This window comes from Schistocerca piceifrons, chromosome 3 (assembly GCF_021461385.2).
Source record: "Schistocerca piceifrons isolate TAMUIC-IGC-003096 chromosome 3, iqSchPice1.1, whole genome shotgun sequence".
Taxonomy (NCBI): Eukaryota; Metazoa; Arthropoda; class Insecta; order Orthoptera; family Acrididae; genus Schistocerca; species Schistocerca piceifrons.
This window is the reverse complement of record NC_060140.1, coordinates 855,881,700-855,900,739: the sequence shown is the minus strand read 5'-3', so window position 1 is coordinate 855,900,739 and position 19,040 is coordinate 855,881,700. Positions and strand designations below refer to the sequence as shown.

At 41.3% G+C, this 19,040-nt stretch overlaps 1 protein-coding gene across 1 annotated transcript in view; it reads right to left on the bottom strand.

Annotated features, from left to right (window-relative positions):
- LOC124789051 (25S rRNA (cytosine-C(5))-methyltransferase nop2) overlaps positions 1–19,040 on the bottom strand; it is a 151,131-nt gene that overhangs the window by 40,767 nt on the left and 91,324 nt on the right. The window contains exon 9 of the mRNA XM_047256341.1: positions 7,744–7,956. Within this exon, the coding sequence (XP_047112297.1) occupies positions 7,744–7,956 (213 nt within the window). The remainder of the gene's footprint in view (positions 1–7,743; positions 7,957–19,040) is intronic.

The following is a 19,040-nucleotide window of genomic DNA, read 5'->3' as shown; positions in this document are numbered from 1 at the left end:
CGACTTCCTGACACTTAAATCTATACTCGATGTTAACAAATTTCTCTTCTTCAGAAATGATTTCCTTGCCATTGCCAGTCTACATTTTATATCCTCTCTACTTCAACCATCATCAGTTATTTTACTCCCTAAATAGCAAAACTCCTTTACTACATTAAGTGTCTCGTTTCCTAATCTAATTCCCTCAGGATCACCCGATTTAATTTGACTACATTCCATTATCCTCGTTTTGCTTTTGTTGATGTTCATCTTATATCCTCCTTTCAATACACTGTCCATTCCGTTCAACTGCTCTTCCTAGTCCTTTGCTGTCTCTGACAGAATTACAATGTCATCGGCGAACCTCAAAGTTTTTACTTCTTCTCCATGGATTTTAATACCTACTCTGAACTTTTCTTTTGTTTCCTTTACTGCTTGCTCAATATACAGATTGAATAACATCGGAGAGAGGCTACAGCCCTGTCTCACTCCCTTCCCAACCACTGCTTCCCTTTCATGCCCCTTGACTCTTATAATTGCCATCTGGTTTCTGTACAAATTGTAAATAGCCTTTCGCTCCCTGTATTTTACCCCTGCCACCTTCAGAATTTGAAAGAGAGTATTCCAGTTAACATTGTCAAAAGCTTTCTCTAAGTCTACAAATGCTAGAAACGTAGGTTTGCCTTTTCTTAATCTTTCTTCTAAGATAAGTCGTAAGGTTAGTATTGCCTCACGTGTTCCAACACTTCTACGGAATCCAAACTGATCTTCCCCGAGGTCCGCTTCTACCAGTTTTTCCATTCGTCTGTAAAGAATTCGTGTTAGTATTTTGCAGCTGTGACTTATTAAACTGATAGTTCGGTAATTTTCACATCTGTCAACACCTGCTTTCTTTGGGATTGGAATTATTATATTCTTCTTGAAGTCTGAGGGTATTTCGCCTCTCTCATACATCTTGCTCACCAGATGCTAGAGTTTTGTCATGACTGGATCTCCCAAGGCCATCAGTAGTTCTAATGGAATGTTGTCTACTCCCGGGGCCTTGTTTCGACTCAGGTCTTTCAGTGCTCTGTCAAACTCTTCACGCAGTAACTTATCTCCCATTTCATCTTCATCTACATCCTCTTCCATTTCCATAATATTGTCCTCAAGTACATCGCCCTTGTATAAACCCTCTATATACTCCTTCCACCTTTCTGCCTTCCCTTCTTTGCTTAGAACTGGGTTGCCATATGAGCTCTAGATATTCATACAAGTGGTTCTCTTTTCTCCAAAGGTCTCTCTAAGTTTCCTGTAGGCAGTATCTATCTTACCCCTAGTGAGACAAGCCTCTACATCCTTACATTTGTCCTCCAGCCATCCCTGCTTAGCCATTTTGCACTTCCTGTCGCTCTCATTTTTGAGACGTTTGTATTCCTCTTTGCCTGCTTCATTTACTGCATTTTTATATTTTCTCCTTTCATCAATTAAATTCAATATTTTTTCTGTTACCAAAGGATTTCTATTAGCCCTTGTCTTTTTACCTACTTGATCGTCTGCTGCCTTCACTACTTCATCCCTCAGAGCTACCCATTCTTCTTCTACTTCATTTCCTTCCCCCATTCCTGTCAATTGTTCCCTTATGCTCTCCCTGAAACTCTCTACAACCTCTGGTTCTTTCAGTTTATCCAGGTCCCATCTCCTTTAATTCCCACCTTTTTGCAGTTTCTTCGGTTTCAATCTGCAGTTCATAACCAATAGATTGTGGTCAGAGTCCACATCTGCCCCTGGAAATGTCTTACAATTTAAAACCTGGTTCCTAAATCTCTGTCTTACCATTATATAATCTATCTGATACCTTTTAGTATCTCCAGGATTCTTCCAGGTATACAACCTTCTTTTATGATTCTTGAACCAAGTGTTAGCTATGATTAAGTTATGCACTGTGCAAAATTCCACAAGGCGGCTTCCTCTTTCATTTTTTCCCCCCAATCCATATTCACCTACTATGTTTCCTTCTCTCCCTTTTCCTACTGATGAATTTCAGTCACCCATGACTATTAAATTTTCGTCTCCCTTCACTACCTGAATAATTTCTTTTATCTCGTCGTACATTTCATTTATTTCTTCATCATCTGCAGAGCTAGTTGGCATATAAACTTGTACTACTGTAGTAGGCATGGGCTTTGTGTCTATCTTCGCCACAATAATGCGTTCACTAAGCTGTTTGTAGTAGCTAACCTGCACTCCTATTTTTTTATTCATTATTAAACCTACTCCTGCATTACCCCTATTTGATTTTGTGTTTATAACCCCGTAGTCACCTGACCATAAGTCTAGTTCCGCCTGCCACCGAGCTTCACAAATTCCCACTATATTTAACTTTAACCTATCCATTTCCCTTTTTAAATTTTCTAACCTACCTGCCCGATTAAGGGATCTGACATTCCATGCTCCGATCCGTAGAACGCCAGTTTTCTTTCTCCTGATAACAACGTCCTCTTGAGTAGTCCCCGCCCGGAGATCCGAATGGGGGACTATTTTACCTCCGGAATATTTTACCTAAGAGGACGCCGTCATCATTTAATCATACAGTAAAGCTGCATGTCCTCGGGAAAAATTACGGCTGTAGTTTCCCCTTGCTTTCAGCCGTTCGCAGTACCAGCACAGCAAGGCCATTTTGGTTAATGTTACAAGGCCAGATCAGTCAATCATCCAGACTGTTGCCCCTGCAACTACTGAAAAGGCTGCTGCCCCTCTTCAGGAACCACATGTTTGTCTGGCCTCTCAACAGATACCCCTCCGTTGTGGTTGCACCTACGGTACGGCCATCTGTATCACTGAGGCACGCAACCCTCCCCACCAACGGCAAGGTCCATGGTTCATGGGGGGGTAGGAGCAGGAAATCGTCAACCAAATGGGCTTCATTCCACTCTCAATTCTGACAGGCTGAAAGCGTCTTGTCAAATTGTTCCGTATAGTGGGCCGAGTTCATCAAATTGGAGAGTCATCTGATGACCCTCACGATAGGGGGTGTTCCAGGTGGCAAGTCGTGAGCCTTGTAGGGTGAAGCTGGTGTTCCTGTGGTTCAACTGGAGTCAGGAGTTAGTGATCTATCACAAAGTTACTTTTTATTATAATAGAAGGAAACATTCCACGTGGGAAAAATTATATATAAAAACAAAGATGAGGTGACTTACCGAACGAAAGTGCTGGCAGGTCGATAGACACACAAACAAACACAAACATACACACAAAATTCAAGCTTTCGCAACAAACTGTTGCCTCATCAGGAAAGAGGGAAGGAGAGGCAACAGTTTGTTGCGAAAGCTTGAATTTTGTGTGTATGTTTGTGTTTGTTTGTGTGTCTATCGACCTGCCAGTGCTTTCGTTCGGTAAGTCACCTCATCTTTGTTTTTATATATAAAGTTACTTTTTAAGTACAGAAAGACTCCAGATTCTGAAGTGTGTTCCCGTGAGCTGACACAGAATTCTCTTTGATGCATTTCTGGTTTTTCCAGGCAACTGCTGACTTTTGGTGGATGCTGAGGCCACCTTCGGCTTCTTTCAGCAGATGACTGATATGGTAAGCACATAGAGAATCAACTTGTGAAGGTAACGTTTTAGACCCTCTAGCAACAAACAGACCTAAACTTATTGACTCAATTCACATAGAGGAAGGTATCGGTGATCAGTGATAGCAACTATGACTACTGGTTTTACAAGGATTTTGAGATAGGTAGGAATATACTTTTGCTTAACAAGTGTGATATGATATAAATTTCAGAATATCTGAGTAGTTGGGTGGCTGAAATTCGACGGTAGGAAAAGGAAGAGAAGGAAACGTAGTAGGTGAATATGGATTGGGGCTAAGAAATGAAAGAGGAATCCGCCTGGTAGAATTTTGCACAGAGCATAACTTAATCAAAGCTAACACTTCACTTGGTTCAAGAATCATGAAAGAAGGTTGTATACATGGAAGAACCCTGGAGATTCTAAAAGGTTTCAGTTAGATTATATAATGGTAAGACATAGATTTAGTAACCAGATATTAAATTGTAAGACTTTCCAGGGGCAGATGTGGACTCTGTCCACAATCTATTGGTTATGAACTGTAGATTAAAACTGAAGAAACTGCAAAAAGGTGGGAATTTAAGGAGATGGGACCTGGATAAACTGAAAGAACCAGAGGTTGTACAGAGTTTCAGGGAGAGCATAAGGGAACAATTGACAGGAATGGGGGAAAGAAATACAGTAGAAGAAGAATGGGTAGCTTTGAGGAATGAAATAGTGAAGGCTGCAGACGATCAAGTAGGTAAAAAGACGAGGGCTAGTAGAAATCCTTGGGCAACAGAAGAGATACTGAATTTACTTGATGAAAGGAGAAAATACAAAAATGCACTAAGTGAAGCAGGCAAAAAGGAATACAAACGTCTCAAAAATGAGATCGACAGGAAGTGCAAAATGGCTAAGCACGGATGGCTAGAAGACAAATGTAAGGATGTAGAGGCTTATCTCAAGAGGGGTAAGATAGATAATGCCTACAGGAAAATTAAAGAGACCTTTGGAGAAAAGAGAACCACTTGCATGAATATCAAGAGCTCAGATGGAAACCCAGTTCTAAGCAAAGAAGGGAAAGCAGAAAGGTGGAAGGAGTATATAGAGGGTCTATACAGGGACGATGTTCTTGAAGACAATATTATGGAAATGGAAGAGGAGGTAGATGAAGATGAAATGGGAGATATGATACTGCGTGAAGAGTTTGACAGAGCACTGAAAGACAAGTCGAAACAAGGGCCTGGGAGTAGACAACATTCCATTAGAACTACTGACAGCCTTGGGGGAGCCAGGCCTAACAAAACTCTACCATCTGGTGAGCAAGATGTATGAGACAGGCGAAATTCCCTCAGACTTCAAGAAGAATATAATAATTCCAATCCCAAAGAAAGCAGGTGTTGACAGATGTGAAAATTACCGAACTATCAGTTTAATAAGTCACAGCTGCAAAATACTAACACGAATTCTTTACAGACGAATGGAAAAACTGGTAGAAGCTGGCCTCGGGGAAGATCAGTTTGGATTCCGTAGAAATGTTGGAACACGTGAGGCAATACTGACCCTACGACTTACCTTAGAAAATAGATTAAGGAAAGGCAAACCTACATTTCTAGCATTTGTAGACTTAGAGAAAACGTTTGATAATGTTGACTGGAATACTCTCTTTCAAATTCTGAAGGTGGCAGGGGTAAAATACAGGGAGCGAAAGGCTATTTACAATTTGTACAGAAACCAGATGGCAGTTACAAGAGTCGAGGGGCATGAAAGGGAAGCAGTGGTTGGGAAAGGAGTGAGACAGGGTTGTAGCCTATCCCCGATGTTATTCAATCTGTATATTGAGCAAGCAGTAAAGGAAACAAAAGAAAAATTCGGAGTAGGTATTAAAATCCATGGAGAAGAAGTAAAAACTTTGAGGTTCGCCGATGACATTGTAATTCTGTCAGAGACAGCAAAGGACTAGGAAGAGCAGTTGAACGGAATGTACAGTGTCTTGAAAGGAGGATATAAGATGAACATCAACAAAAGCAAAACGAGGATAATGGAATGTAGTCAAATTAAGTCGGGTGATGCTGAGGGAATTAGATTAGGAAATGAGACACTTAATGTAGTAAAGGAGTTTTGCTATTTGGGGAGCAAAATAACTGATGATGGTCGAAGTAGAGAGGATATAAAATGTAGACTGGCAATGGCAAGGAAATCATTTCTGAAGAAGAGAAATTTATTAACATCAAGTATAGATTTAAGTGTCAGGAAGTTGTTTCTGAAAGTATTTGTATGGAGTGTAGCCATGTATGGAAGTGAAGCATGGACGATAAATAGTTTAGACAAGAAGAGAATAGAAGCTTTTGAAATGTGGTGCTACAGAAGAATGCTGAAGATTAGATGGGTAGATCACATAACTAATGTGGAGGTATTGAACAGAATTGGGGAGAAGAGGAGTTTGTGACACAACTTGACTAGAAGAAGTGATCGGTTGGTAGGACATGTTCTGAGGCATCAAGGGATCACCAATTTGGCACTGGAGGGCAGCGTGGAGGGTAAAAATCGTAGAGGGAGACCAAGAGATGAATACACTAAGCAGATTCAGAAGGATGTAGGTTGCAGTAGGTACTGGGAGATGAAGAAGCTTGCACAGGATAGAGTAGCATGGAGAGCTGCATCAAACCAGTCTCAGGACTGAAGACCACAACAACAACAACAACAACTGAGTAGTTGGTATCAAAAATTGAGCAATGAGGATAAAGATGTGGAACACAAATGGAAAAAACTCAAAAGCATCGTTCAATATGCCTCACACAATTACGTTCCGAGCAAGGTCTTAAGGGATGGGGAAGACCCATTGGGCTTTAATAGCCATGTTAGAAAACTGCTCCATAAACAGACAGAGCTTAGATTCAAGTCAAAACCAAGCTGGGGAAAAAGAAAAAGGCTGAACAAAGTGTAAATGAGTCTAAGGTGAGGAAACAGTCAATGATACTGACAGTAAAATTTTACAAACCAATCCTTCTACCAGCAGTTTATTGTGGAACACTGGAATAATGAAGGATACCTAGTGACTGGAAAAAAGTGCAGGACATTACCATTTCCAAGTCGGGTCACAAGACAGATGTACTCAATCATAGACCTACATTGTTGATGTCAGCCTGTTGTAGAACTATAGAACATATTTTATGCTCATGAATTATGGCTTTTTGGAGAACAAAAATCTCCTGTATAAAAATCAACATGAGTCCACAAGCAGAGATCCTGCAAAGCTCACCTCGCTCTCTTCCTCCACAAGATCCACAGCACTGTAGACAGTGGCACTCAGGTTGATGTGGTGTTCCTTGAATCCAGGGAGGCATTTGACACCATACTGCATTGCTGTTTAGTCGAAAAAATATGAGCTTACCAAGTATCAAACCAGATTTGTGACTGGATTCAAGATTTCCTTGCAGACAGAACTCAACATGTCACTCTTTACAGAACAAAATCGACAGATGTAAAGATTTCCAGAGTACCCCAAGGAAGAGTGACAGGACCATTACTTTTTACAATGTATGTAAATGATCCAGCAGAAAGCTTGGGATGCTCCTTAAGACAGTTTGTAGATGTTGCAGTTGTCTATAATGAAGTAGCAATGTCAGTAGACAGTATTGATTTGCAGAATGACCTGCAGAGGATTGTTGACTGGTACAGGCTCTGGCAGTTGATCCTGAATGCAAATAAATGTAGCACAATGCTAGTATACATGGGAACAGAAAACCACCACTGTACAACTACACAATTGGTAAGATTCTACTGGAAACAGTATCAACCATAGAACATCTAGGAGTAACTTTTCAAAGCTACCTTAAGTGGAATGACCATATAAAACAAATAGCAGGAAACGCTGATGCCACATATAGACTCACAGGAAGGAGGAGGATATTAGGTCATTAGACACAGAACAAAATCAGATGTTTTTAAGAGAGGGAAAGAGAGAGACATCAAACATAATTACGTACAAAACACTGTACTCATGAAAAAAAACCATTAATAAATCATTTAAATCATCAACATATTGCCGTATTTCCACTTAGAATGATGTACTAGAATTGTAAAACTGCCTTGTTCCATATCATAGTGAGAAAGTGAAATTGTGATCCAGAGAACATGAAAATACCCAACTAACTAACAATAAAAATAATGTAACCTTGAGGCTATGTGCTGCAGCGCAGACACAAACACACAGCTGTACTAACTTACCAAGACAGAGCAAGTCGAGTACACAATGTAGCCACCAGTGGGGGAGCGAGCGTTGAGGCAGTCAATGGCAGCCAGCAGCAACTCCCTCTGCAGTGTGAAGCACCGTGTCAAATCCTGCTGGTCTTTGCTGGTCTTCACACTGGGGTCTTTTGCAACTACTCCTGTACCGGTGCAGGGAGCGTCAAGAAGAACCCTGTCAAAACCTGTCAGCACCTGCAATGGATAATGACAGGAATGCTGAGACTTCAATATATACTTGCCAAGTCTTCCAAGTTTCCTATACTACTTAAGTGTTTACTCTATGTTCTTTAAAGGTATAATTTAACTCCAGATCATCCAATTCTGTACATTTCATGTTTCAAAAATCAACACGTCCATGATAAATATGATAGAAATTCTACTTAGAGACAAACATTGCTTTTACGGATTGCAAAAAAGCATTTGACGGTGCTGAAAGGGAGAAGTCATGCCAGATAATACATAAGAAATGTTAGGAATGACAATTTGACCCCTGGATAATCACAGACACAGGAAAGCATTATCATCAACAGGGAGTTTCTCAGGTATGCAGTATATTACTATCGGTATTTTAATATTTATGTACATGAGGGAGTTGGAAAATAAGTTTCCCCTGTCGACTGTGGTCAGAGTTGTGTGTGAAAGGAAAAAAAAGAGAATGGCACATTAAAGATAAGACATATCTTTATTTTTCTACATAATTTCCAAGTACATTGAGACATTTGTCATACTGCTTTATAAGTTTCAAAAAGCTTTCCAGGAAAAAACCAGGGCGCTGCATACGGAAGAAGCGTTGAACAGCTTGTTTGATATCAGTATTGCTGTCAAAGCGCCTTCCGCCGAGAGTCTTATTCAAAGCAGGAAACAGATGGAAGTCACTTGGTGCGAGATCCGGACTGTAAGGCGGATGGTGTAGGCGCTCCCAACCAAAAGTTGCAATATGGTTTTGCATTGCCGTCGCCTTGTGTGGTCTCGCATTGTCATCCAACAGCAGAACGCCAGAACTGAGAAGGCCAGGCCGCTTTTTCCGAATCACCTCTTTCAGTTTCGACAGAGTGGCACAGTACCGTGCAGCATTGATGGTTGTATCCTCCAGGAAGTCCAGCAGCAAAACTCCTTTGGCCTCCCAGAAAATGGTGAGTAGCACTTTACCTGCAGACGGGATGGTTCTGAACTTCTTTTGGACAGGTGATGACGGATGTTTCCGCTCCATGGATGGGGCCTTCGATTCAGGCGTGTAATGGTGGACCCATGTTTCATCCCCTGTCACAATCCGAAACAGGTCATTGCCAGACTCATGGTAGCGCACAAGCTATTCCAGGTTGAATGCCATGCACTTTTCCATGTGTGTTGGGATCAGTTGGCGGGGCACCCATCGTGCTGACACCTTTCTGTATCGAAGAATGTCGTGGATGATCATGTGAGCTCTCTCATGTCTGATTCCAAGTTCTGCCTCTACTCCATCGATGGTGATACGCTGGTTTGCTTTAATCATGTCATCCACCTTCCTGACATTTGCATCTAGTGTCCATGAGCGCCCGTCCAGGTCTCGGTATGTCCTGCACGAGCTGATGTCCATCACCGAATTGCTGGCACCATCTCCACACCATTTGTCTCGACATCACACCCGACTCATACACCCCAACAAGGCGATTATGAATTTCTGTGCCTGATACTCCACGTGCCCATTCATAGCGGATAACAGCTCTCACTTCCGTCTTCGACCACAACTCCAAAACGCACCTTCTCTCCAAGGCTCCAGGAAAAGACTAAGAGGCTGGCCTCCACTTTGCGCAGGCACTGCAACAGTGCCATCTGCTTGATTGTGGTCGACCTCTACCCAATAGTGTATCAGTGTCTTGCACATGCACGTTCATCTGTCATGTCGTCTTTCGCCCATATCACACACCTCTGCCCACAGTCGACAGGAAAACTTATTTTCCAACACCCCCTCATAGATGATTCAATTAGAACAGGAAACAACAACAATGCTCCTTTGGGAATCAAATTATGAAGCCAACTAGAGGAGGAGAAAAAGAAGAACTGTCACAAAATACATGGGACAACTGCAAGAAACCTCTATGGGGAAGAGCGGAAGGATACACAAATGAAATTTTATAAAGCAGTGAGATATACTAATCTTTTTGCATGGTATACAATGTTGCGGTCCAAGAAAGGAATATCTTGGAGTACTGAAATCAACAGAAATTACATTCCTCAGCTATGTAAAATGTTGCAGCAGAGAAGATAAAATCAGAAACAGCTACATAAGGGCACAATTAGGTGCAAAATATCTAATACAGAAAGCTGTGGAGAGGAACAGAAGAAACATGTTCTGCGCTTGTCAGACAACGAAAGCCCAAAGTGATCATTAAGCTTGTGAGTTAACGAGCATTTTGCTCTCATTTAAGTATGAGGTCGGAAAAGAGCCTTCCAAGAATTGTGACATGAATCCTGTCATCCAGGACCGTGCGCCACAAACAGCACAGATTCACCAGGAAATGGGGAAATTCACAGGCGTCTATTGTGCTGAATGAGGCCAGGCTGATCAGGCCTAAGCGCTGTAGTGTGTGAGTGAGACACACGAGAACCTACATCATAGGGAAACCCCGTAAGAGCTGTTTGTGCCCAGGGAAGCGTAGCAGTGTTAAATATGGCGAACCTAAGATGGACCATAAAGGGAAACATTTATGAAAACTATTTAATTCTGTAGTAATTCCGGGAATTAAGCCACAGTAATTTTAATCTACCGTCTTTCCTAAATTTTCATGGTGACCCCAATAAAACTTGAATATCAACCATACGTATAATATTTTAGGATTCACTGTTAAAGTGAAATTAACAAGTTTTGTAAAAAAGACCTGAATGCTAAATCTGAACACTTTGGTCGATCTTAATGACAGGCATTTCATACAAAAGCGCATCATTAAAATGACAAATGCTGTAAATATCAACTCTGTAACTTTATTTGTTTAAAAGATATAGTAAATTTAAATTATCAGTATTTTCAGTTAAGCATCAGATCATCATTTCCTCCACACAAAACACATTGCATGATGACAGAATGAGACCTTATTGAATCATTATGTAATAGAATATTTGTTGTAAAGTTTAGTGCATAATAGTTACTTTTTTTCTTTATTTATTTATCAGAAAGCATACTGGTGTACGGCTACTGGCCATGACATTCAAAATTAAGAAGGAAATTGTATTCGTTTTATGTAAAAGAATTTAACGTTTATTTAGAACGTGAAACAGGTCAAGCTTTGATTATTTAAATATGTTAAAATGTAAAATAATGTAGAATAAGCTGTAGCCAATCACACGGATGGCTACAGGGAAGGGAGCTGCACTAGTCAGTTGAGCGACAATGTTCGGCACCCGGGAGACGTGGACAGAGACGGGCAAAGTGGACAGTTTGGCTGGAGACACCAAAGTGGACAATGCTGCTGTAGATGCGAAAGCGGACAGTCAGTCTTTAGGTAGCTAGGAAGTAAAACGACTTAGAAAATTTCACGTTGTGTGGTGTCACGGGACCTAGTCTCTGAGCGGTGAGCAGCCGCACACCTGGTGTGAACTCTAAGTTAACGTGTAGATAACAAGGTGGAGTACTGGACTTATATTTCGCAATGAATTTGTGAATGATCGAACTGTGTCAAATGGATATACACTTGAGTGTAACAGTAACTCTAAATATGACCACTTTCATTATTAGTTTGCTTTCTGAATAAACATTATTCTAACCAAATCGCAACTGTATGGCCTACATCATTTATGGGTCATTAATTTAGTTACCAATATTATTATTACTGTTATTATATGTTATATTAACTTTATATGTTTCATACAATTTCACAAACTTGCCATTAGCCAGACAATTTAACCAAAGCGTCACAAGTGTCTAATTTAGGGCATGTAATGTGACATATGCAGTTCAACCCCCTAGACGAGTTTGAGCCAAGACATTTCAACAAAGAGGAGCCGCATGTGAGCCCGAACATCTTTGGGATGTTAGCTCGCAATTGGGGGCTCGTCCAGGATGGTAAGTGTTATTTGAGGGATAAGAAACTTGCAAAGCGTTGGAACAGTATTGGATTTTAAGTCTGCAAAGTGTTTCCAAAAGTATTATCTGAAATTTGATAGGCAGGAACTCTCAGTTCAGGACTGAATATTAGGTTTCTTTAATAGTTGTGAAATTACAATTGTAATTCTCACAGTTAACAACATTCGGTGAGCTAGGTCCCAAGTCTGTGGCAGTTAGGCAGTTTGTGTGGGGGCTCTGAGCTATGAATTTTGCAGCAGTTGTATGCGCCGAGTTCTAGCAATGGTTAGGATGATAAAAAAGTAGCGCAGAAGAAGAGGCAACATTGAAAGCACATGGTTCCAACCAGTAGCGGCATCTTCAACGGCAATTCATTGCGCAGCAGTGGTTGCAGTATCACAGCAGAGGCTACGAGATCTTCAGTGTCGGCTTCAACTGCAACATCGACAGCAATACCATGGGAGAAGGATCCAGCACAACAAAGCTAAGTACCTGCACTGATTGCGAGATTATGTATGATTCTGTAGTTCAATCGCCAATAATAGACGTTGCTAATATTACGCAGTCTGCCAGTTTGTTTGGGTCCAAAAATACTAGCGAGCCGCTTATCCCGAAGTCAGAGAGGGAGCGCGTGATTGGCAGTGAATTTAGTAGGGTAAATAGTCTGAAATCAGGCAAGGGAGATGAATTTGGGGGAGACACAATGTCGCAATTAATGCAAATGATAAAGAGGATTGGGATCCGAATAAGGGAAATGTCCGATGAGGCGAAGATAAAATTCGTGAAAAGACATTTGGAAGGTGAGCCGCAATCATGGGCAAATATACACAGTGATATGTTCACTACATACGAAATATTTGAAAGCAGTTTCCTGAACAAGTTCTGGAGTGAAGCGAAGCAAATGTGACTCCAAAATGAGTTCCTGAATGGGCCAACATTTAAATACGGGAATGGGTTGATGCGAGAATTTTGTAAACGTGAACTTGCGAGATTAATGCATGTGAAACGTCCAATGGGAATGCTGACTGAAATTACGATGTTGAAAAGGCGGTTACTGGAAAATTTGCAGTGGAATCTAGTGCACAGTCCTAGCAACTCAACAGACAAATTTTTGGACTTTGTAGAAACATTTTTGGACTTTGTAGAAAAATTAGAACGGGTATTGAAATTTAAACGCAAAGTAAGCAGACAAATAGTTTTCAGAGTGGGAATCATAACTACAGTCTTAGCAACTACTATGAAAGACATCTGGGAAGTAACCAACGGAATACAAACAGCAATTTTGATAAGGAAAACAGTAACAGGAACACATCCAATGATAAATTTCAAAGGGGTAATGGGAACGGATATTTTTGTGACAGGGACCGACACCAAGAACATAGGTTTGTGGGACCAGCACCTGGTGAAATGAACCAGCGTAATGGGAGATCGGGAAACTAAGTTTCGCCGCATCTCAGGTCCGGAGATGGCAAAATAAACTGGCGATGAATAGGACGCGAGTAGATGGAAATGTGATAGGTGCATCAGAATTATGAAATGAAATTAGTGAGAGATGAGAATCAAATACGTAAATTTTGAAATCAGATCTTATGTAAAAGGTGTAATCCTAAGATAATGAAGGATAACAATAAAGGTGATGACGATTTAGGGCTAAATGATTTGTTACGTAAAAGTGAGAGGAAAGAGTGCATGAATGTTAATACAATGAAAGATTCTATGTGCCAAAAGGAGGCTGAGGTGGAGCTGAATTTGGTGGAGATAGATGGTATAGAAAATTCTAATGAGGTAAGACCCAGCAGTAATGATTATAGTGATCAAGGTGATGATGTTTCAGATAATATTGTGATGGCGAAAGTTGTTAAGGAGGTTAACAAAGGTGGCATAGCATTAGTCTCATCAGTTGTTGATTAATTTGTGTGTGTATCATCGGATATTGGTGAATTATTTTTGAAGGAAGATAGTAATGATGTTTTATGTGCTGAAGTTACAAAAGTTGAAGCTGCTGGTATTGATACTTCAGAGGAAGAAATCTATGCGTATCTTTCTATTAATGGAGGTGAACCCAAAATTCTGGATGGATCTGTGGATTTTGAATGTTTGTTTGAGAATGAATGTGGATCTGAATTTGATTTACTGTATTATCTGGTAAATACTGTTGCATTTTGAAATGCTATTGGTTAAACAACTTGTGCGCTTATTTACTGTAATATATGGCAAATGCCTTCAGCATACCCTTGAACCAATTTTTGGTAAAGTGGAACAGTTGAAAAATTACATCAGTGACTTCTTCTGTTTGTACCACATGTACATCTTTCTCCATATCCTAGCATCTTGTACAGACCCATGCCACCAAGCACCAACACTGGTAAATATTTCACCGTAATCACGTCACCTCTATGTTTATAGAAGGAAAGTACTTCCGATTAATGGTTACGTCTCCATGTGCAGAAGGTATCTTTTTCAGTATGCACATGCAATCGAGGGACTCCACCGCACATGGAAACCGATATCTAGATTGCCACTCAACTTTTGATGTTTCATGTTTCTAGTTCATTTACATTTCTCAGAAATCGGATCCACAATGGTGCTTTTCTGTTAACCTGCCACAAGACAAATGAAAATGTCAATGCTACCACTGTCTGATGTATTCCTAAGTCTTCTCCTACACCAGTCTGAAAGCCTGGCTCTGCTAAATAGCCCAAAAATGCTTTTATTCTACATTTGTTGGAAAGCGTGCTTCCTCTCCTTTCGTGATTTTCAGGAAGAAAGTGATTTGCCACCAAGTAATGTTTTCACTGTTAAATCTACATAAACTTCTACAACAACAATATTATGAAAAGGATAGTTACTACTCAGCATATAGCGGAGGCGCTGAGTTGCAGACAGGCACAACAAAAAGACTGTCACAAATAAGCTTTCGGCCAGTAACGCCATCAAAATTAGACAACCGACAGACAGACAGACACAGACACAGACACACACACACACACACACACACACACACACACACACACACACAAAATGCATCTCACACACACAACTGTAATCTCTGACAACTGAAGCCACACGCTGCTCTATGGTGAGTAGCAACTTTCCTTTTCATGATACTGTTACATTCCATCCCAGATTTTCCATTTTTTAAATTTCTACAGTTTCTTTTCTCTGTCATCCTTCATGCTACTTGTATCTTTTTTTGCCTTTCAAGAACTGTTAATTCTCTCATTTTCACTAAAAGTACTTGGTAACACTTAACCACACGACAACTTACTCAGCCTGAAGTATGCTACAGAGCTCACTTCAAAAAACAAAGAATGTTCACTGCTTGTGTGAAAATGATCTGGTTTCATTTGTATAAAATTGGAGAATTTTTTTGTTTTGAGCAATTTCCCCTACCCTTTTACTCACGCTGAGAACTTTCGTGGGTGAAGTATATTCTAAGACTCGCTTTATTCATGTGAAACTGAGAATGTTCTCTGAAATTCTGAGTATAAAGTACACTAGTGGCCATTAAAATTGCTACACCAAGAAAAAGTGCCAATGATAAACGGATATTCACTGGACAAATATATTATACTAGAACTGACATGTGATTACATTTTCACGCAATTTGGGTGCATAGATCCTGAGAAATCAGTACCCAGAACAACCACCTCTGACTGTAATAATGGCCTTGATACGCTTGGGCATTGAGTCAAACAGAGCTTGGATGGCGTATACAGGTACAGCTGCCCATGCAGCTTCAACACGATACCACAGTTCATCAAGAGTAGTAACTGGCGTATAGTGAAGAGCCAGTTGCTCGGCCACCATTGGCCAGACGTTTTTCAATTGCTGAGAGACCTGGAGAATGTGCTGGCCAGGGCAGCAGTCGAATATTTTCTGTATCCAGAAAGGCCCGCACAGGACCTGCAACATGCAGTTGTGCATTATCCTGCTGAAATGTAGGGTTTCGCAGGCATCGAATGAAGGGTAGAGCCACGGGTCGTAACACATCTGAAATGTAATGTCCACTGTTCAAAGTGCCGTCAATGCGAACAAGAGGTGCGAGACGTGTAACCAATGGCACCCCATACCATTACACTCGGTGATAACATCAGTATGGCGATGACCGAATACATGATTCCAATGTGCGTTCACCCCGATGTCGCTAAACACGGATTTGACCATCATGATGCTGTAAACAGAACGTGGATTCATCCGAAAAAAGTGACATTTTGCCATTTGTGCACCCAGGTTCGTCATTGAGTACACCATCGCAGCCGCTCTTGTCTGTGATGCAGAATCAAGGGTAACCGCAGCCACGGTCTCCGAGCTGATAGTCCATGCTGCTGCAAACGTCATCGAACTGTTCGTGCAGATGGTTGTTGTCTTGCAAATGTCCCCATCTGTTGACTCAGGGATCGAGACGTGGCTGTACGATCCATTACAGCCATGCGGGTAAGATGCCTGTCATCTCGACTGTTAGGGATTCGAGGCCGTTGGGATCCACACGGCGTTCCGTATTACCCTCCTGAACCCACCGATTCCATATTCTGCTAACAGTCATTGGATCTCGACCAACGCGAGCAGCAATGTCGCGATACGATAAACCGCAATCGCGGTAGACTACAATCCGACCTTTATCAAAGTCGGAAACATGATGGTACGCATTTCTCCTCCTTACACGAGGCATCACAACAACATTTCACCAGGCAACGCTAGTCAACTGCTGTTTGTGTATGAGTAATCGGTTGGAAACTTTCCTCATGTCAGCACGTTGTAGGTGTCGCCACCGGCTCCAACCTTGTGTGAATGCTCTGAAAAGCCTATCATTTGCACATCAAAGCATCTTCTTCCTGTCGGTTAAATTTCGCGTCTGTAGCACGTCATCTTCGTGGTATAGCAATTTTAATGGCCAACAGTGTATATTCTCCATTTTATTTGTACGTCCCCTTGTTCAAGAAATTGTATGGTTCCACCAATACTTCTCAGAGGCAGGGTCACTTGAGAAGAGAGTTGTAGGCGGTGGGAGAGCACAAAATGTACGAAGTCTTGAGCTTAAAGAATAGGTTATTCGTACTGTGGATGAAACTTCATTAACTCATACCAGGCAAATTGTGAGACAGGAATGCATTAATCACAGGGCAATTTGGAAATACTGCATGAAAATCTTCTGTACCTGTGTCTTCAACGGGGGCAAGGATTAAATGAGACACACTTTCAGCCAAGAATAACTTTCTGTCAACACATATTATGGCAGTGTACTATATTTCCGCAGTTCTTAGCATGTACATTCTTCTCGCAATGTGATCTTCAACTACTGTAACAAACATGTATGGGCCTATGAAAAACTCTCACAAAGTACGACAGAAGTTTGGCCTTAAGGTGTAATATTGAATCATTCATTATTGTCTCATTGGCGCCTACTTCATTCCACACAGTGTTACTGGAAAAACATATCTACAGTTTCTCGGATATCAAACACTTAATTTACTTCATGTTGTACCTCTGGACACCTTACAACAAATGCTATTTACGCACAAAAATGATTCACCTCACTTTACATAAATAGTTTACCAGTAACTAAATAAGAAGTTTCTGAACAGGTGGATTGTTTGAGGGGGACCCATTTCATGGCCTGCCCAATCACCAGACTTGTATCCAACTGATTTTTCCTGTTCCTTTACAGACATCTAAAAGCCTTGGTGCTTTTAACTCCCCTGCTAAATGTTAATGTTCTGAGGGAGTGTATCCAACATGGAAATGACCAAATACAGAACACCATTGGAACACAGGTTCGGGGGATGTATGGAAGCAGATGGTGGTCTCTTCTAGTAATTTTGGTAAATGTAAATATGTTTTGTAAATGTGCCATTTTTTTGGCAAGAATAATAAGTCTTTTCATACCCCCCTAAAGAAGGATTCTCAAATCCGTGTTCATATGAACTTTTTGTAACGTTTTGATGTCAAGAATAAATCCATAAAGTTTCTGACATATGCTTTTATACACCTTTCATAAAACACAAACATAGAAAAGATAGGCTGCAACTCACCACATAGTGGAAAACAGACACACACACACACACACACACACACACACACACACACACACACACAGGGCCTCTCATCTCCAGGTACAAAAGTCCGACACAGGCCTTAGTGCCCGGAGATGACAGGCGCCATGTGTGTCTGAGATGTGCATGTGAGAATGTATGTAAGTTTCGTTTTGTCCACGTTAGATAAGGACTAAGTCTGATACCTCAATAATAACTCACAGTGGAAACTTCAGGTTGGAATGTCAACAGTATTAGGAAAAGGAAAGATTACTACTCGTATCACAGACGTGACCTGTTCCATTGCATACAGGTGCAACAAAAAGACTGTTACACATTATAGCTTTTGGCCAAAGCCTCCTTCAGCAAAGAAAATGAACTCACATTCACACAAGCAAGCACACCTTGTGCACAAATGACTGCTATCACTGGTAGCTCCGACCAGGATGCGACTGTCACGTGAATAGCAGGCTAGGATGGGATGGGGAAGAGCACTGTCTGGCAGAATGTGCAAGAACTAGGTGGCGGCCTGATGTGAGTGTCAGGCGCAGTATCTAGAGGTGGGCTATGGGGAGAAAAATAGGGAATGGAGAAGGTGTGGAGCAGGGAAGGAGAAATACAGGTGGGTGCATTGGCAGAGGACACCACATAATGAAGGTGGGGGACACAAATAGGGAGGAGGCAATGGGACAGAGAGGGTAAAAACTGTTCGGTAGAGGGTATGGAGTCAGTGTGTTATCAAGTGTTGAGACTGGGATAATTTCATTAGTGGCGAATGTGTCATAAGGATAGCACCATCTGTGAAGTTCAGACAAGCTGGTGGTGGAGGGGAGAATCTGGATGACCCAGGTTGTGAAGCAGTCACTGAAATGAAGAATGTCATGTTCAGCTGTATGTTGTTCCATAAGGTGTTCTACTTCGCCTTTGGCCACAGTTTGGCAGTGGCCGTTCATACTGGTGGACAGCTGGTTGGTAGTAATACCAATATAAAAAACAATGCAGTGGTTGCAGCAGAGGTAGTATATGACATGGTCGCTTTCACAAGTGGCCCGGCGTTTTAATGGTGTAAGATAAGCCAATGACAGCAATTTAATAGGAAGTATTGGGTGGGTGGATTGGACACGTCTTTGAACTTGGTCTTCCACAGGGATACGATCCCTTAGGCAAGGTGGTGAGATTGGAAGTGGCACAGGATTGGAGTAGGA